The sequence below is a fragment of the Helicoverpa armigera genome, chromosome 5 (assembly GCF_030705265.1).
Source record: "Helicoverpa armigera isolate CAAS_96S chromosome 5, ASM3070526v1, whole genome shotgun sequence".
Classification (NCBI taxonomy): Eukaryota; Metazoa; Arthropoda; class Insecta; order Lepidoptera; family Noctuidae; genus Helicoverpa; species Helicoverpa armigera.
Window position 1 is genome coordinate 2,842,812 of NC_087124.1, and position 20,267 is coordinate 2,863,078.

Consider the following 20,267-nt stretch of genomic DNA (forward strand, 5'->3'; position numbering starts at 1 on the left):
CGGGTAATCCAAAAACTCTAGATATGACTGGTTGTCAGACTTACTGGCTTCTGACTTCCCGTAACGTCGGCCAAATGACAACCGGGACCTACAGTTTATCGTGTTCTCAGAAACACCGATGCCAAAAATATCGAATTATGGATTTTATTAATCACGCTAATGGTTGAAAACAATCTTGAAACCTCTATATAAAGGAGAAAATCTCTAGTTTATATTTAGAAAGAAAAATGTTAAAGAAAATTCTTCAAGGTTATAATATAAAGTTAGTACTAAGAGGCTTCGCGTATCTTTTCAATTACATACTTTACCCTTGACTGAGCAAGCGGCTCAGCTAAATTTAATTCTAACTTACTTCTTGTTATCATAATTCTTGGGCTGGATATAATAGCGGTCTCTTTGTGGTCACGTTTCGACGTTTGTTTTTTTGAGAATTGTATTGAGCTACGAATTTTGGTCAATCGCGGCTCAAAAGACCAAAATCATAATCAGTATGTCTTGAACAAAATAATCATTAATGAATGTCGAAATGTGGCAAACGCTAACTTGTATATGTATCAAAGTTTAAATAATTAATATTTTCTAATTAATATAATTGTTTCGTTATTACAGTTTTCTGATATGTGTGTGAGTTGTTCAGCTTACTAAATATTTGTTTAATTTAAAACTCTTAACTGTTGCTTTCCAATTATAAAACTTTTAACGCTTTTTGTATGTACTTTAATTATTATATTAATTAGTTTTCCTTGCAAATGAGCTATTAAATAACACTGAAATTTTATTTTTCTTCTTTTATATTTTTATTTAAGCATGCTTTATTATACAATTTAATTAAAAATTTAAACTTAGTTTAGAAAAAAAATACCTAGTTAGATTAAAAAAGTTTATATATTATTTTTGATACGAATAAAGCAAGTAAATGATAATTTTCTTGCAGTCGTACGCGTGCAGCCTTCGTCTCCTCATAGGTAATGCGATGTTGTACGTAGCTGTGAACTTTGCGGGCATGTATGCCAAATCTCTGGCGGACTGGGGACAGAGGAAGGCCTTCTTGGAAACGAGACGGTCCATGGTGACGCGCGAGAGGACGAAGAGGGAGAGTGATCGGCAATGGAAGTTGTTTCAGAGTGGTGAGATTTTCTGCCATTTTACAGAATTAATTTTCTTTGGTAATAATAGTCGTTAGATAATAATAATCTATTAACTTTTGATTACAGTAACCGACCCATCCCTTATTTTTCGAGTGGAGGTTGAATTTTGACGTTAGCTTATATAAATAATTTCAAGTCCGTGTCGGTGTGTCGACGTCGTCAAGTGTGTCGGTTATTATATCCGCTATAAAGTAATAAATCGACTATCTAAAGGCAAAGAGTCATCAGCCATAAAATTATTTTTGTGTAAATCTCTATTCCACTCTGACTGTACGCAGAACAAATAAAAAAAATCTTATTTTTGATTTCCAACCGCAGTGATACCAGACTTCTTAGCGAAAGAAATCTATGGGCACGTGAACAAAGTAAAGGGGGAGTTCCAAGAGCAGCAATTTAATAACTTGTACATACAACAGCATCACGACGTGTCCATACTATACGCTGACATCAAGGGCTTCACTGGTAAGCTAATCTCGACTTTAAGGTTATACACAGAAGGTCTATTTTGTCCGAGAGTTTGTATCACTTTGATGGATATTGAAATTGTTTCAGAACTGTCAAGCAAATGCAGTGCACAGGAGTTAGTGAAGCTATTAAATGAATTGTTTGCTCGCTTCGACAGGTTGGCATCGGTGAGCCTTTACATTTGACTGCTGTTTTTTTAACCACAAAAAACTTGTTACTTTAATATTGATGTATTCCCTATTTTTGTGATAAATCATTAATACCACCTCCCGCTGTGGGTAAAGACGAAGGGAGTATCAGGCTCTTACTGACTAAAACTCACCTATGTTCCTTCTGGAACTCGGTATGTAACAAGGCCGCAGTAACTCTTATAAACAATAGCTCCGACAGGCTTCGGCCGTATGATGCCTCCCATATTTTCTTGTATTTACCTGAAATTTATATTGAAATGATTAGAGAGGGTATTGTTTTTTATAGGAAAATCACTGCCTACGCATAAAGTTGCTGGGTGACTGCTACTTCTGCGTGAGCGGGCTGCCGGAGCGGCGCGAGGACCACGCTCACTGCTGCGTCAACATGGGCCTCCACATGATACGTGCTATACGCGACGTGCGGTATAATGCACAGGTATTACAGACATTAGCATAATAAATCGCTATTACATACATAACTTAACCTCTCGTACGCAATTACATATACAATAGAAAAAGAATTTTGTCTCGGTCTTGTCTCTCCTCCGGCAAAAAAGAGTAAATAGTCATCTAAAAACTCAATTAAACTTGGTCCTTTAGATAAGACACCAACTTACGTGTTCTCATTCTTTTTCTGAATTTTTGGACGCATTCATGAAATGTGCACTAAACAACCTAATATTGTTATATCTTCAGGTGGACTTAGACATGCGCATCGGTATACACAGCGGGAAGGTGCTCTGTGGAGTCCTGGGGCTGCTCAAGTGGCAGTTTGATCTGTGGTCACACGATGTGACTCTCGCCAATCGCATGGAAAGTGGCGGATTACCGGGGTAAGCAAAACAAATCATTATTTTGCCATACTCATCATCATCGGTCTTTTCTTCCGTTCCACTGACCTTCAGCCACCACATGCCTTCTTTCATATAAAAAAGACACTAAAATACAATCTTTGGCATATATCTACCAACTCTTAAAATACTACCAGCTCGGTCTTTCGAAATTGCTTCTTACACCTTAAACAATAGAGTTTATTTTCACAGTCGTGTGCACATATCATCAGCTACCCTAGAATGTTTGAACGGTGCGTTTGAAGTGGAACCAGGAGACGGTGGTTCTCGTGACCCATATCTAAGGGAACACAATCCCGTGACTTACCTTATAAAGAGCACGGAACAGCCCAGACGAACAAGACATCGGTCTAGAACTAGGTAAGCAATTTTCTATACTGTCTAAAATCAGTGTGATGAAGCAGGACCAAATGATGGATGGATTGTGTAAAAGTGGATATGACTAGCAAGAATAAAACTTGTGAGATGACGGCAGATAGAAGATTATGGAAGACGAAAACATGTTGCACGGACACCCAATAAAACTTTTGACTTTGAAAAAAATCGTTAATGGCTAGAAAAACCCAAGAACTGTTTATCATTATATACTTCTTCTGTCTACATATATATTGTAAACTAAAGATACTTTTCCATGCCAACAGTGTCCCACAAGCGTCTGCACAAAACTCGGACGCAACACCCCGCCGGCCTAGCAGCACTATCGAAGATGAGATGACAGCGGACTGGACTCCTGAGATGCCATTCCAAAACGTTAGTATACAGCACCATGCGATCTGGCAGAAATTAAAACAAAAATTATCAACCCAGAGATAGTACCTACTGAGATTTTGATCCTTTGGATCCTGAATCGCTTAAAGGTCTAATTTCGTTTCTCAATGTTTTAAAAAATGGTCTCTGGATCCAGATGCACACCAGCAAAAAACTGATATTTTTTTATTAATTTTCTATGTATGCTTTTCTTTGAGGATCTTATCTCACAAAAGTACATACAATGCCTTTGTAGATCTGCCCTGAAAGAAGTTGTCAAACCCTGCCTTAGTTACCTATTGTTTTGATAAAATCTAGGTTACCTTCGGAAGATTTTCATGATAAAATGATCGTTTCTTGTATTTCACAGTACTACTCAAGCGGAGCAGCCAGTGTCGCTCGAGGGTTTAACCTAAATGGTGACAACTCTAAACGAGATCCGGAAATTGACGACGTGCCCCCACTCTCCGATGTCGAGGTGAGATTTGACGAGAATATTAATAACAACCTACTGCGGTCTTATAAAACTTACCCTGATTCCCTAATTGGGACGAGGTTAACCTTAAACACTACTACGAATATAAAATCATTTCAGTAGTCGGGAGTCAAGACTTTGAGCTGCTTAGAGAAAGTGACAAACAAAGAAACTTCTTATTTTGCGCCCGATTTCTTGAAGTACAACATTCGAGTGCCTAATTTATCAACCCTTGTCACTTTACATACAAATGACATGCCCATCTGGTCACCCGTGATGGCTTAGTTCCAAACCCAAGAAGAGTCTCCATTTCTGTAGTATGACTTCATCCTTCATTCATTAATGGATACTCTCACTCATCAATCCTCCACCAGGCTGCCTTAACGACAAGCTCAAAAAAGTTACTTTACATTCCAGGAGGACGACATAATAAACCACTCGATAGAAGTGAAGTCGAACCGTCGCATGCGCGTGAGCAACATGCACGGCTGGTCGCTGCGCTTCCGCAGACCCTCGCTGGAGGAGAGGTTCGGAGAGCTGGATGAGAGGACCTTCAAGTCCAACGTCATGTGCTGTTTGGTGCTGTGGCTGTTCATTGTTGCGGTGCAGAGCTTGGTGCATTACAAGTAAGTCTTTTTGAGCTGTTAGATTTTATAGCATAAGTTCACTTCTAGTAGTTTGTTTACCTATAGGGTATTTTCTACTGATGGATTACAAGTACCCTTCTCAAAAGTCAACACTAGAAAACTCTTGCTTCATAGGGATTTGGGATTAAGACTCCAATCAAGATTATTTTTTTTTCTTCATCAGCAGTTTAATTTAAAAACTTGAATATACGAGTGCCTTGATTTATTCGTTTTAAAGTTCGTTTTTTTTTTTGCCAGTTGCCAGTACCTGGTAATGATTCTGCTGCTGATGACGATCCCCTTCACGTTGTCTTTCATCCTGGTGATGATAGAGGAGTTCCCGGGCATTTTGCCGCGCCTCACCAAGATCTCTGCCTACCTCAGTTCGACGAGGACGATTAGGAACGTGCATATCTGCTGCTTTATCACTGCTATGTCGATATCCAGGTATGTAGCCTGAACCCTTAGAACCATATTCATCATCTCCTGAGCCTTTTCCCAACTATTTTGGGGTCGGTTTCCTCAGCGGATGCTGCTGAATACCAGTATTTTTTCAAGGAGACCCATAATGCAATTTGGAAGAACTCACATAAATATTTGCAAAGTCACCAAACCACATAAAATCTTAAGACAATTCTGTATATTCATATACTCCGATGCAACAGATATTCAATTTATATGCCTACAATTAATATTTATTTCTTTACAGCACAATAAAACTGTACGTGTGTCCGCCATCTTTTATCCCTCAAACGCCGAACGGCACTGTTGCTCCTAACGTAACCTGCAACTACACCACACAAGAACTTACTGATGAATGGAATGATCCAGGTAAGCAAAATTTTCTAAAAAAAACACATATTGTAGCTAAAATGGAGACAGAGATAGTGCACTTGCGTCTAAGCAAATACTTGTGCACAAGAAAATGTTCAGGGCAGCTGTCTGATCTCCTCAGACAGAAAGAATAGCCGCAGTGACCTATGCCATTGCTATCATTATTACAACGGAAGAATTCATTTTTATTAAAATTAATTATGAAAGGTAAAGCAAAGGGTTAATAAGTCGTTTTCTGTAAATGATCGATCTTCTGTATTCTTGAAAATAATCCCAATTTTTGTACAAAATTATCATTATTTAAAGCTATATCTATTGTTATGACAGACGAGTGCTACCGTCCGGAGTACGTGGTGTTCACGTGGGTGCTGTGCCTGGTGGCGCTCACGTCCGTGCTCAAACTGTACTACTTGATCAAGACGTTGTTGGCAACTGTCAACGTGATCATGTACACCATCCTATTGGTGCACTTCTACAACTATAGGAACTACAATAGCAATACAAATACGTAAGTATTTTTAGAGTTTAGTAATATTAGGAGTAAATGGTGGTAGGTTAGACACACTGACTAAAAGAAGAATGGAGAAAAACATGTTGTATCTGACTTAAAATAGATTAAAAACAAGAAGAAGAAAACTCTGGCTTTTTTTTTCAAAAAAATATGTTTCTCTACTGACGAGGATCCCTCCCTTGAAACATTTTACTCGAAAATTTTCAAAGACCCTTATACCCTTTACCCTTTCTTTCTTTTCAGAACACTACCAGCATACGTACAAATGTTGATCCTGATGGCTGTCTTCCTAGTAGTAGTGATATACCACGGGAGACTAGTCGAAGTAACATCCAGACTGGACTTCATCTGGAAGCTGCAGGCGGAGACAGATCTCGACGAGATGGAAGACACGCAGAAGACGAACAGACATCTCCTCAAGCATATACTACCTGATCACGTTGTTGTTCATTTCCTGAGCAGAGATTGGTGTCCTGATGTAAGTTCAATGAGATATCAAAGAGTTAACATTCTCTAACAAAAACTTTGCCAGTATTTTTAGCTTCTCTAAGTACTCCAGATTTAAAATTATTAGGCAGCTTTGTCTTAGCAAGCTAAGTGATATGATACTCCTTCCACTGAGAAGTCACATCTAGAGGACGGATGACGCTTGTAGGTTAATGACAAATAGCCATTTTTCATTCAAGGGTTAATTCTTCCCAAAAATGTAATACCTTTATGTATTTATTTTTGTCACCTTCATCATCTTCTTTATCATCATATCCAGGAGCTGTACTCTCAATGGCGCGACGAGGTGGGCGTGATGTTCGCGGGGATCCCGAACTTCGACGAGTTCTACTCGGAGGAGAAAGCCGTGGAGTGCATGCGCGTGCTCAACGAGATCATTTGTAATGTACCAACCGAGAACACTTCATTTCTTTCTTCTTATTGTTTTTATTTAAGGGCTTCTATTTTACTTCCTTGGTTTACTTTTTGCACATTTTACCTTTAGCCGTCTTTCAACTTGTGAGTGTCTTAACAAGTTGTTTTCTTCTTCTTCTTTCTTTAATCATTTCTCAATCTTTCTTCTTTAATCATGACTATTTTTCTCTAATGGATTGACCTATATTTCTGTCTGTCTTTTCTGGAATTGTAACTCTTAGTAAGAAATTCATAATCTGTCTTATTTTTACAGTCGACTTTGACAAGCTACTGATGCAGCAGCGGTTCAAAAGCATCGAGAAGATTAAAACGATAGCAGCCACGTACATGGCAGCTTCAGGACTCAATCCTAATCACAACAAGGTAAGTCTCGTCGAAGAAAATTTGCATGGCCACCCCTTAAAAATGATATCATTCCTGAATTCTTAACAGCGGCATACAGCGACATAAGTTTGAAGATTTAGAAGATTCTTAATTGTGTGAAACCGAATGATTTTCATCTGTTCTTCCGCAGACAGGTGAGGACAACTGTGAACACTTGTGTGCGCTGGTCGATTACGCCTTCGCTTTGAGAGAAGCATTAGAAGACATCAGCAAGCACAGCTTCTACAAATTCCGGTTAAGAGTAGGTGAGAAATTTTGTTAAATAGGTGTATAGAAATATATTTCTAATTCCAAAAATGCATAATTATACTAGTATTTTTTCTTTGTTTGTAGCGTGAATCGCTTTGACCCCGAATAAAATAGGCTATATTTTGTCCTAGTACGGGAAGTAGCTCCCTAGTTCTCTTCTTTGTTTCTTTTTTCTTTGTCCAGGACACTTCGGGAAACAACCAGTTACAAAATAGAGGTTAATTTCATTATTTGTTTGATCACCAGGCATTAGCTGTGGTCCCCTGGTGGGCGGAGTGATCGGCGCTCGCAAGCCGGTGTACGACATCTGGGGCAACACCGTCAACGAAGCTTCACGGATGGAGACCACGGGGGCCATGGACAAGATACAAGTCACCAAATACACTAGGCAGGTTAGTCTTAGAATTAGTTATATCAGGAATTAAGATGTCCTGGCCTCAATTATGTATCTTTCCTTCGCAAAGATTATTATACCTGCAGGTATTATATTGCTTCTTCAGTATCTTCGTTTGTTTTGAGAAGTCCATGTTGATCTTTTGTGGTTATGGATGCTAAGATCACCGGAGGCATATTGCAATGACCCATATCTAGATTATTTTGTGTGCAATAGGAAGTCCTGCTCTTCCAAATATTTTCCTGGATTCAAACAGAAAAAGCTCATCGATTCGGATGTCTGTATTTTTCTTCCCACAGCTATTAGAATGCCGCGGCTACACCCTAGAGCGGCGCGGGCCAGTAGAGGTAAAAGGCAAAGGTCGCATGGAGACGTGGTGGGTGACGCGCGCCCGCGGCGCCGACCCCGCGCGCCCCGCCCCGCCCCCCGCCCGCCCCGCGCCGCCCCGCTCGCTGGCCGCGCTCGTGTACACCATGCTGCAGGCACGCAAGCGGATATATACGCATCCGCTTGATACTGCTAATATTCGTAAGTGTATTAGATAGACTAATTTTATAAAGCTTAAGTTTGTTTTGAAAACGCTCGGGAACTTCTGGTAGGATTTTTATAAAATATTTTGGTGTCAAGTAACCCTCTTATCGAAAAAGGCTATGGGCAGCATTTTATCTGGATGCGCGAAATAGTTGCCACGGGATGCAGGTGAAAACTTGGCGTAAGCTAGTGGCATTATATAGCGCAAGGAAACTGAAATTAAGTGAGGAAACCCTGGACTAAAATTAAGGACAGTAACTGAAAATTTGCCCAACCTATGGTACATGACTCTGGTGTGTTCGCAGCTAAACGCGGCGGCAGCGTGAGGTCTAGTCGAGCAGAAACTGCACCCAGTGGCTCACATCGACATCGCTCCGAATTGCGGCGAGCCAGAACGCGGCATGCAAGGACGTGAGTTACTAGCCAGATATGCTTATAGTTCTACGTCCATCCTGTCCTGCACCAAAAGAACGGGTCTTTGACAGTCTTCTTCCAAAAGTATATAAGTTACTTCAGAGTTACTTTGAAGAAACTTCTGATGAATCTATTTTTTTACTGTATCTTTTGCGACACAAAATTATTATTCTTATTCTCAATTTTACCTCTTCTTCTCAGCATGGGCAACGAGCTAGAACTCGGTGCGATCCGGCCCCACTCCAGCAGCCTCGTGGTCCGTCGTGTAGACATGACGGCCGCGCCGCCGTCGTCTCTCTCCGCGCCGCACACTCCCACCGGCGCCGGACACCCGCACCACCCGCACGAGATGCCGCCCAGGGACAAGCAGCCCAAGTTGGGGCTAGGTATGTTATACATGTACTCACTCCAGCAGCCTCGTGGTCCGTCGTGTAGACATGACGGCCGCGCCGCCGTCGTCTCTCTCCGCGCCGCACACTCCCACCGGCGCCGGACACCCGCACCACCCGCACGAGATGCCGCCCAGGGACAAGCAGCCCAAGTTGGGGCTAGGTATGTTATACATGTACTCACTCCAGCAGCCTCGTGGTCCGTCGTGTAGACATGACGGCCGCGCCGCCGTCGTCTCTCTCCGCGCCGCACACTCCCACCGGCGCCGGACACCCGCACCACCCGCACGAGATGCCGCCCAGGGACAAGCAGCCCAAGTTGGGGCTAGGTATGTTATACATGTACTCACTCCAGCAGCCTCGTGGTCCGTCGTGTAGACATGACGGCCGCGCCGCGTCGTCTCTCTCCGCGCCGCACACTCCCACCGGCGCCGGACACCCGCACCACCCGCACGAGATGCCGCCCAGGGACAAGCAGCCCAAGTTGGGGCTAGGTATGTTATACATGTACTCACTCCAGCAGCCTCGTGGTCCGTCGTGTAGACATGACGGCCGCGCCGCCGTCGTCTCTCTCCGCGCCGCACACTCCCACCGGCGCCGGACACCCGCACCACCCGCACGAGATGCCGCCCAGGGACAAGCAGCCCAAGTTGGGGCTAGGTATGTTATACATGTACTCACTCCAGCAGCCTCGTGGTCCGTCGTGTAGACATGACGGCCGCGCCGCCGTCGTCTCTCCGCGCCGCACACTCCCACCGGCGCCGGACACCCGCACCACCCGCACGAGATGCCGCCCAGGGACAAGCAGCCCAAGTTGGGGCTAGGTATGTTATACATGTACTAGGAAAAAAAAGAGTGTAAAGAGAGGCTTATGGGTTTAATTGAAAAATAGGAAGGTGGCTACGAGTTAGGTACTTAAATGAAACCCTACCAACAAACAAAGTCCTATCAACTAATCGCCAGCAGGACTGGAAAATACGGCAGATTTTATTAAAAAAATACTAGATGGTGTTATGATCAAAATTATGTACAATCTAGGTTATCAAACAGTTACAAGACTTGAACACAATAAGTACGTTACTACTTATACAACATTTAGTTGCCTTTTAATTATTCTTCATCTTCATCACTACAGGTGCTCGACTAAAAGCAGCCAGTTTTTCTTCAAGAACTCGCCCTAGAGAGCGGTCACCGAACATTCGAGAACAACCGCACGAGGGCTCCGGCGCGTCCATTGCCAACGGCACTCTCGGCTCCTTCCGAATACGATCCATCACCAACGCTTCCATATTCAAAAGTAGAAACAAAGACAAACGCAGCAAAGAACAGCTGGATGGAGAAACCAAAGAGAATGGAGATGCGGTCTCGACTCGCATGTGAACTCAAATGTGATGATGCTGTTCTTTTTTCAAATTATTTCTCGTTGCCATATACATACATAACTGTTGAAATAAATAATAAATCAGCGTTGATTATATGGAGATAGTACGAAGTCAGAGGTATTTAAAAAAAACGTTCAAAGGTCCTATTTTCCTGTATTTTCATTATGCCCCGGGTCATTAACAAAATCAGATACAATTTGTATAACTCATTTTCTCGCATGATATGGCTTCCTTGCAATCGTTATTTCAATTAACATTCAAATTGAACCAGTATATTTCTTTGCTAGACCAATGGTGTTATTTTCCTGTTGTATTATGTAGGTCGTGTCGGCCGCTTGTCTTCCCTAGATAATGCAAGTATATTATGAGATTTTAATTGCACCTTTACATGACTGTGATGTGCAGCTATTTATGTTTATTATTTTTTACTTTTAATGCCAGCAGAAGGCTGTCACTAATTTAGCACAAATTGTGAGTTTGTGTCATTTGTTTATTTCGAATGAAAATTACCTAACACATGAAGTTTGTACATAAAAAATGTTTAGAGATTATTTATTTTTACAAAATATTAAGATGAAATTAATCATGTTAAACTGTGACATATTTAATTTATATTAAAAGTGTATTTATTGCGGAGGCACAAAATGTTGAATACATTTGACTATTTTATTATTAAGTGTAATGTTATTTGTTAAGAAGATGTAAATATTGTAAGATATTTTTGTATGATCAGTCAAAACTTTTGGACTTAGGTGTGGGACCAAACTGAGCTTAGACTCAAGAGTTGTAGACAGAAGAGAAATAACAGAATACTAACGCTTACAGAAGAATTACAAAAAAACAAGGTGCCATAGAGAAGAATGTTTTACTGTAACTGCATATTGATTTGCTTTCCGATTTAACTTGTTTTATGAAATGTCGAAATTGAATTTCATTTGGTAAATAGGAAACTTATCTTTGTTCTTTATTTTTGAACATGTTATATGTTTTAGGATGATGTTAAATAAGTAGGAACTGATTCTTCTGTGAAGCGCTGGTGTCCATAAGTTCTGACTGATTGGTATACTTAGAACTTAGTTAAGAAATCAGACAGCATTTCTCTAAGTTTCAGTAGGGATCTGAATGTGCCACTTTTACAGTAGAACAGATAATGCCAAAGATTATGTATGATCTCAGAAAGCATTTTAGTAACACCTATACTAAGTAGACATTTATAAAATGTATTTAATGTTAAGATCTGACATACTACATATTTATATTAGTAGATTATTTTATTGTTTAGTAACTTCGGTGTTGCCAAAGCCAAATTAAGTGTAAGTAATTTCGAACAAATATTTTAAAACGGAATCTATGAAATAAAACATCGGATGAACTTGAATGTTTTTTATTTCAAAATAATTTTGCATATAAAATTTTATTTTGCCAAATATTATAAACCGATACATTTTGATATTTCTCTTTATTAGAACATGATTTACAATAATTATTATTTCTCCATTCTTATATTAATTTAAACTGTTGCTTAATAAATAAATCTATAAATAAAAACTTTGGAAATATTCACTCATAATAGCACTTGACATATGAATTTATTAAATTAACATCATGCATATTTTGAACTCAATACACGATAAAATTATGTAATACCAAAACATTATTCACAGACCATTTTCTATCAATACAAGACCATTAGGTGAGATTTCGATACATATTTGTATGATTCGCGCATCATTCACTGTTTGTCAATCGTTCAGTCGGTCACCATTCGTTCAATCGTACACTTCGTTCACTACTTCGTTTGTACCATTTCCACGTTTGACGGGGCATCAACCGCGCTTAATTATGAAGTACGAACATTAATCTAACACTATAAAATTATACCTGTGATGCTTTATTGCTTATTAACCACTGACCTTATTCAAATGATTTTGTAAGTCTATACTACACAGCCGACAAACATTTTGGAATTGATTTTGTTTTGATTACAGTACTTTCACAGCTACTTATAAAACGTATATTCTTTTAGACCGCTAACATTCGATATGAAATGAGTTTCTAAACATTAAATCTTACTGAATTATAAAACTACGTAAATTATAGGCCAGCTTGCACATCTCAACAAAATAGATATTAAGAGAGATAAAGTTTCGTTTATCTGCAACCCTTAATTTACACATAAGTATCCAATATGCTTCGCTTATTTTCTACTGTACTGTAATTATTGTTTTCAATATTGTCCTCTCAAATTTTAGAAATATGGCTAACTTTCCAAAAATATATCCGAATTTCATACTTTTGTAATGTATAAATAGTATTAGCCATTCACTAATGACATACTTTCTATGTATACACATGGGTTAGGCTTAATAAAGTCTCCATATACTGTGCTTTAATATCTATAAATATCAAGGACAGATTTACTTACTAGCTATGTGACATATATGTATATTTAAACCAATGTTATACTTATCACAATTATTCTTAAATAAAGATATTATAAAATTAAGGTCCTGTTGGATATATACATTTATGAAGGCACGGATGATTGATATATTTAGAATTATTAGTCTACATTCATGTATTTTATTCTCATTGAGACCATCTTCGTTGGTATACATACTCTTACCATGGACATATTTCTCAGCGTCCAATTTTGAAGGACCATACCACAACTGGTCATACATTTTAGTCCTTTGTCACGTAAAAAAGTATTTTTGATCTGTAATTCATTCACAACCTGTCAACTTTGAATTTGGTTTTATGTACCATGATTGTCTTTTTACTACAAACCAAAAAAGTATATTTCTTTTTTGTATTCTGTCCACTTCAAACCCACTATTTACAATAGCATATTATCTCATTAGCCACCTAATATTATGACTACAATGCATTAACGTCTTTGACATCCGTCAGTCTTGGTCTAATACTAAAGCGATTCACACAATAAATACAGGCAAGATTCACTTCCAAAGTTCGTACAAAAATATATCTGTGGCCACGTTTATATGGCACCAATGTTGTATCCATTCTGTTTTCATATACTTTAGTATGTTTAATAAAAAAATTCTATTAAATATTGATGTTAGATCAATTTTCAGGTCGCATCGTTGCCGTTTGCAACACTTCCGTCCATCTGCGAAAAAAATATTGAATTGTAACTACATTATATACCACTAAATTACTTTATACTACTACTACTATATTACTTTATTTACGAGAATGACATCCATGACTATTTGTTCAATGAATATAACCACAGGCTAAGTCTGATAAAGTAAAGTCAAAACAACTTAAGTAAAAACTCACTTGATATAAAGAAGTTAAATAACTTACCTATTGAAAGTGTACTGGCTGTCTGCTCTGAAGAAGTACACATGGTTCTTGAATTGCAGCTTAAACACGAAGTCTTTGTCTATATTGTCATCTGGTACGGGAGCACCGACACTGTAGCTGTGAATCAAATAAAAGTATTACTATTATAATTTGAAACACGAATAAATTATGCATGTAAAATATGAACTACTATCATGCACATTGGTATTTCGATGTATGTGCAGAAATTGTAACACTTTAAATGAAAAGACGACTTCGAAATCACACAAACAATTGGTAAATGGTAAAATACGATTGTAAATTTTTGTTTTTGCTAGCATTTAACTTATTATCATACCCTAATAAAGGTAGTGAAGCCAGCGGCGTTTCATCTTGCCAGCTCTTATAGAAGAACAATGTTGAGACGGCGAACACTACCCACAGCTTCTGCCAGCCCGGAGACTTCTTGAATTTTCGTAGTAAGTAACCTGATAGCTGCGTCTGAAATTGAAGACATTTTTCTCATATATTAATGAAAAAATGCATGGCAGTTTTTTAGAAACACTTCTACATCTTCCGATATTTTTTTCCTTGAAACAAATGCAAAAGATTTTTATTTATATGTACAAGTAGAAAACGGCATTCAGCGAAATATAACTTTGATTTCATGTTGTCATCAACCCAATAAGAGCAATAGTTTATTTCTAATTTAGAAGTGATTAACTTGTAAGATTGTGAGAGCTAGATAACATACCCGCATGGCGAGATGCAGATGTGTGGTGTCGAGCGAGGTGAAGCGGTGCCAGCACACGTGCGCCAGCCCGCCGCCGCATGCGCCCAGCGGAGATGACTCACCTGGAAAACGTTCTATATTTTAACATTTTATAAGCACAGGTTAAAGTAACGATTTTCACGGTCGGACCGTGAATGGGTGATCATCTTGACAAGTTTAGCTATGTAAACACATAGCTAAACACGGTCCGCACGATAAATTGGTGGGTCTCGGCTGTCGTTTAAACATCATTAGCAGATGCTACGAGTAATAAGGGATATTGAGTAGACCGGGTTAATGGGTTGAGAAGGTAAGTCAGATAAGCAGCCGCTCAATGTCAGAATCTAAATTTTTTGAGAGATATTTTCATTAATAGAATCTCATAGAAATACCTAACAATACCTTCACGAGTCGGACAACATTTTCATGACATATTGCATAACTACAACTCACTAGTTTCTTGTTCATAGGGCGTGAGTTCGGTATCGACGTCGGTGTACTTGTCTCTGGCGTTGTCTATGGCGGCCTGCAGCGCTCGGTACCAGCCCGTGAACTCCAAGTCGTTTGTCGCGCTTAGAAGTAGGTTTGTGTCTTCGCCGCCTGAAAAATAATGTTTACATGTATATTTTTTATGTCTCAATACATGGCACCAATCTAGAAAGTATATACCTGAGGGGAAGCCATTTTAAATAAGGTTCAAAAACCCTTTTACAATTATCTTCCCGAGTGTAGCGAAACATAATTTTGTCCGACTTGCCAAAAAAGGAGGTTGCTTTCAATTCAAAAATTAGCATGATTTTTTCCCTTGTATGATATAGCCTTATTTACAAGATAACAAACACAATATGTTAACAGAAACTTTATATAAACAGTTGTATTTACCAGTAAGCGTGAAGGAGTGCGGCAGCTCAGAATGTTTGAGAGTTAGTGCATGTAGCGGCAGCGCCGAGTGCGCGCGGAACTGCGCCGAGCCTGCCTTCGACGTCACCACCAGCACGTCGCTGAACTGAAATCAAATAGTTATTCATTAATATAATGTTATTTTTTTCTGTACTAAGCCAGATAATGGTCTATAATATTATAAAGAGCATTAGATTTTAAAAAAATATTTCGCAGATAGGAAGCTGCGCTATATATAGCTAGGAAGTAGTTTTCACAGGATGAGGATGAAACCTCGAGAAACATCTAGATCATAGTAATTCTGCAACAAAGATAAATATACATACCAAAAACAGCATCCTTTGTTGTAATCCTCTCGAAGAATGTTTGTAAACACATCCCATTCTAATGAACTCGCGCTCTGCTACTAAAAGCTTGTCGTAACCTGAAGTCAAACATGCAATGTTCAAAAACGCTAAAAAAATTAAATTATTAGTCTATTGAAATAAAACTTATGGGAATATTCTTTGAATATACATATTCTTTATTTCACTACTTATAATATAAAAATATAATATTCTACTGTCGATTTGAAAAATTCTTTCAATGTCGGAAGCTACCATCCTCATCGTACAAACAAACAGAAAATGTTTCCTCTTTATTGTATGTATTAGTATAGTAGTGTAAATTACAGAAGGGCCCATAAGCTAATATAAGACGTACCAGCGATGTCTCTCTGCAGCTGACAGAGCGCGGCGTGGTTTTCACCGTGCTGTAACTGTTCCCGAGCCTCGTTGGCGCCGTGCGAAGCTAGCTCCAGGGCTGCCGCTGCCGATTCACTTTGGGTCGCGTTGTATAGCTCTGTGGATTTAACGATGTGGCATAAAAAAATCTCAAAGTTTTATATTGGAAAGGTCAAGAATTACTATGTTCAGTCTACCGGTTTACTGGTTGAAATCTAAGGTTAAAACTCCACCAAAGTGGAGCGAAACGGATAAGTTTTTAAACATCCAACTCAGGGACACTACTGAGTGGTCGGAGAAGAGATATTTACTCTGTTTGTTTCTCTACTAAACTCCACTCTGGTGGAGTATAATCCTAAAAATGTAAACCAAATTATATCAATGCACTAATCAGTTACTATACAGCCCCAAACCTATATTTTACCTTTTAACCCAACCTACATGTTTTTACAGGTATGCAATAAACTTTCGTTTAAAAACTCCCGGTTTATACATATTTATTTAATAGGGTATTACATGCATTTTTGAAATATATCTTAAATAAATTCTTTAGTCTTAATATATCTCTAAAAAATTCAAAATATTTTTTTTTCTCACGTTATGTACGAATATAAATTAATTGTTTTATCATAATTACAAATTTCGCGCGTATTTCGCGAAAACGCGGCACACAACGGACGCCATGATTGTTTTTTGGTCATGACGTCATTACGTTACTAAGCAAACTACAGCTGTCAGTAATACATATTTTGATATGTATTAAAAATTTTAATAATGAGTAATTATGCTCCGTATCGTTGGTGTGTTGTTTCTGAATGTGAGAACACTAGTGTAAAAACACCAGACAAATTATGGATTCAAGTACCAGTGGATATAAATATGAGAAACACTTGGTTAAAAGTTGTTTATTACCGTAATGACGTCATTAGCATGGCGGCGACATTTCGTAGTGTTCAAAGACAGATAAAAAAACCTAAAAACTTTAAACTGCAATAAAAAATATATTTATGTACCTTACGAAGTGCAACTAACATTTCCCGATTGCTTTTCCTCTAAACAATCATTGTAATACACTTTTAATTTTTTTCTCATCTAGACTAAAATACCCTATTACGCTGGATGTAACAAAAGCTTATAATCAACAAATACAAGTCGATCTTTTTTCCTCTCTCCTCACCATTAGCAAGTCGATGATAGTGCAGCGCCCTATGCAGCGGGCGCAGCAACAGCGCGGCGAGCGGCAGCGGCGCGTCGGCGTCGAAGGCGGCGGCCGCGCGCCCCGCCGCGCCGCCGCGACGACGCACGCTCTCCACCACGCCCACCAGCGAGCCCGCGCACGAGCTGTACCATACTGATGCCTGGCGGAACAAATTACAAACTTATATGTGAATACACAAAATCTCGAAAATTAAATATCAATAATCTTTAGTTACGTTAGTAAATTCTGTCAATTACAGGTAAGAAAAAAGCGTTCATCCACTTAAGTTTGCTACTATAACTATAATACGGGTGCCCACCCGAAGTATGAGATATTTAATTTCTACTTACATCAATTGTACTCAACAAATGATCATAAAGGACGCTTGCTATTTTCTTGTACTCAGGTTCCTCAGCGTCTATAAAACAGAACAAAAATACACATTTTAATATTCAGTTCCCAATCATTGTAACAAAATTAAATTGGCACGCTTGCCTCTTAATAAAACAGACTATTTAAAAGCCTAACAAAAAGTAAACACACACGGACTCGCTGTTGCTACACTTCTAGATATACACACTTACCATCAGGCTTGGTGCAGTTGGCCAGCAATCGGTCGAGCCTGGCCAGCAGCTTGCCGGTGCTCAACGCTAGCGGCTCCAGCGCTAGGCAGGCTCTGGCCAGCGCTGCGCCCGCGCCCTCGCCCGCGTCGCCGCCCGCCGCCAGAGCGGAGACACTGTTGCTCCATTTCTACGTAACAAAAGAAACAAACAGTCGATTTGAAAACCAAGAAAAACTAATTGAGAACCTACTCGTTTTTGGAAGTCGGTTGAAAAAGTATGACATGTTGAAGCTAGCTTTAATGCAAAGAAAAATATAATTGGTTTTGTTGTTTTTTCAAATTACATACAATTTACATAAGCAGTGGTAAATTAAATACAAGGTGGTACTTTGAAACAAGTATGATACTCAAAAAATATGAATCAAATATAATTCTTCCAACTTTACAACTTTAAAAAATTGATACAACTAAACAAAATAAGATTTTAATGTGATTTCCAACTATCGCATATAAATCAATACAAAACACTTTTAAGTGACTGAATGTTTCCTTCGTAAAATATTTCTTGAATAATAACATATGTGTCGCACTCACCACAGTAACAAGCTCTAGATCTCTCTTGTAAGTCCTCTCAGTCATGAGCAGCTCCTTAGCCACGAAGTACGTGATGTCCATGTGGCGCTTCTTTGGCGCATCGCCTACTTCCCGTAACGTGCCTAACATACCGGACGATATACTGAAACAAAAACAAAACAATTAAAATATACTAAAATAACAGAGTGATTATGTAAAAGACGATGTGACTAGAGAGAATTTTACTTGTGTGAGAAAGTGACGGCAGATAGAAGATCATGGAAGAAGAAAACATGCTTCACCAACCTCGATGATGATGTGAGTAAATGATGATATGACTGACTGATTGATTGCATACAATAATATTTTTGGCACATTCATATTGTTAGATACATTTGTTAATATTCATTTTTATAAATTGCACTGCACTTAAAATCGATTAAGTCACAAGTTATCATCTAAGTATCACTCATTAAAATAAAATAGCATTGATAAAAGCAGTCATAAACACATAAATGAAAAAGGATGGATGTTTTTTTTTTCATTATCAAAATAAACCCCTTTCGAAACACAAAACATAATTAAAACTAGTTACTATAACATACCTATTATTATTCCGCCTGGATAGTGTATCACCCGCGTCGCTCTCCCCTCCGCTGAGCACGTCCATACTGTTGACGGACTCCGACACTATCGTCACTGGGAACAAAACACACGTATACTTTTATCTGGTTAGTAATCTAATGTACTGAGATAACTGCTGATTATGACTGATAATCAGATATAGGTGATGATTCATGATGGTTTGGAATAAAATGCTGTGTGAGGGCTCTGAGTGCGTTTACGCCGCGGCAGCGGTTTGAGGGTTGTTTTCCCAAAGGTAAATACGGGACCGATTCGATTTTCGTCCTTCTGTCACTAGGCTTTATTTCATGAACCGTGACAGTAAAACACTTGAAATTTTCATAACATCATGTATATCTTATTGTTTTCTAATCAAATGTAGTTTTTTTGATTTTATATTGTAGCAAAGTTTAGCCTCGTCCATACTAATCATAACCGTAGCATAATTGATTTATACAATTTTCTCCCCTGTCCTCTCCCAAGAGTTTATATATCAAATCATACACAAGCTGTCCTTAATGCAGTATATAAGAAAACCATAACATAGCCCGAAGCGATCATCAAAACCTTTCTCAATAAAAAAAAACATGAAAAATGAGAGAACTCACCATTAACATTCCCATTGACAGTATCATTATTATTCTCACTATTTCTCTTGTTATCCACAACATCATGTCCATTGGTCAGCTTCGGCCGCGCGACGAGCGGCGTGGACGCGAATATCGGTATACCAGCTATACTGTTGTCTGTGACCGAAGTCGGCGACATGCATAGACTAGCTGACGATACCGTGTTATCTTCCTCCTCGGGTGACGTTTCGTCTGCATAGAGAAAGTAAAGTTAGTGGTCTGATGACGTAAGAATGACGAAAATCTTGTAGTGTAGTTTAAGAAGTAAAATATAAGAACAAGAAATGTCTATCGCACTATAAAATATTAAAAATCGACTATCATGCAATAAAATAATTTTGTAATAAACTTTGTTTTACTATTGGGGAAAATAAATTTCAATAAAAATGGTTTCAAATCAACAAATTAAAAATACCTACTATGCATTCAATAAAGTAGGGTTCATAAAATATAATAAAGAGAT

The 20,267-nt window shown here is 38.6% G+C and overlaps 2 protein-coding genes across 11 annotated transcripts in view; one reads left to right on the forward strand and one right to left on the reverse strand.

The window, feature by feature from the left end:
• The window catches only part of LOC110376590 (adenylyl cyclase 78C), a 135,124-nt gene extending 125,616 nt beyond the window's left edge, over positions 1-9,508 (forward strand). For 2 of the 4 annotated variants that reach the window (XM_064034918.1, XM_064034919.1), the window contains exons 11-31: positions 610-624; positions 935-1,127; positions 1,467-1,610; positions 1,701-1,780; positions 2,091-2,240; positions 2,501-2,637; positions 2,848-3,015; positions 3,297-3,405; positions 3,773-3,880; positions 4,295-4,503; positions 4,762-4,950; positions 5,213-5,334; positions 5,665-5,845; positions 6,092-6,326; positions 6,615-6,735; positions 7,023-7,132; positions 7,284-7,398; positions 7,649-7,794; positions 8,096-8,324; positions 8,633-8,738; positions 8,943-9,508. In XM_064034918.1, the coding sequence (XP_063890988.1) occupies positions 610-624; positions 935-1,127; positions 1,467-1,610; positions 1,701-1,780; positions 2,091-2,240; positions 2,501-2,637; positions 2,848-3,015; positions 3,297-3,405; positions 3,773-3,880; positions 4,295-4,503; positions 4,762-4,950; positions 5,213-5,334; positions 5,665-5,845; positions 6,092-6,326; positions 6,615-6,735; positions 7,023-7,132; positions 7,284-7,398; positions 7,649-7,794; positions 8,096-8,324; positions 8,633-8,738; positions 8,943-9,342 (3,267 nt within the window). In that variant the 3' untranslated portion in view covers positions 9,343-9,508. The remainder of the gene's footprint in view (positions 1-609; positions 625-934; positions 1,128-1,466; positions 1,611-1,700; positions 1,781-2,090; positions 2,241-2,500; positions 2,638-2,847; positions 3,016-3,296; positions 3,406-3,772; positions 3,881-4,294; positions 4,504-4,761; positions 4,951-5,212; positions 5,335-5,664; positions 5,846-6,091; positions 6,327-6,614; positions 6,736-7,022; positions 7,133-7,283; positions 7,399-7,648; positions 7,795-8,095; positions 8,325-8,632; positions 8,739-8,942) is intronic. The other 2 variants (XM_064034917.1, XM_064034920.1) reach the window with 2 other exon arrangements.
• Positions 9,509-13,302: 3,794 nt separating this feature from the next.
• LOC110376568 (FERM, ARHGEF and pleckstrin domain-containing protein 1) overlaps positions 13,303-20,267 on the reverse strand; it is a 59,453-nt gene continuing 52,488 nt past the window's right edge. For 5 of the 7 annotated variants that reach the window (XM_064034923.1, XM_064034925.1, XM_064034921.1 and 2 more), the window contains 14 exons: positions 19,784-19,996; positions 19,157-19,250; positions 18,573-18,714; positions 18,001-18,166; positions 17,767-17,834; positions 17,396-17,576; positions 16,199-16,336; positions 15,823-15,920; positions 15,479-15,602; positions 15,050-15,196; positions 14,579-14,679; positions 14,183-14,325; positions 13,846-13,962; positions 13,303-13,645 (listed from right to left, as the gene is read on the reverse strand). In XM_064034923.1, coding sequence (XP_063890993.1) covers positions 13,600-13,645; positions 13,846-13,962; positions 14,183-14,325; positions 14,579-14,679; positions 15,050-15,196; positions 15,479-15,602; positions 15,823-15,920; positions 16,199-16,336; positions 17,396-17,576; positions 17,767-17,834; positions 18,001-18,166; positions 18,573-18,714; positions 19,157-19,250; positions 19,784-19,996 — 1,778 coding nt within the window. In that variant the 3' untranslated portion in view covers positions 13,303-13,599. Of the gene's footprint in view, positions 13,646-13,845; positions 13,963-14,182; positions 14,326-14,578; positions 14,680-15,049; positions 15,197-15,478; positions 15,603-15,822; positions 15,921-16,198; positions 16,337-17,395; positions 17,577-17,766; positions 17,835-18,000; positions 18,167-18,572; positions 18,715-19,156; positions 19,251-19,783; positions 19,997-20,267 lie in introns of those variants that run through there. The other 2 variants (XM_021335076.3, XM_021335075.3) reach the window with 1 other exon arrangement.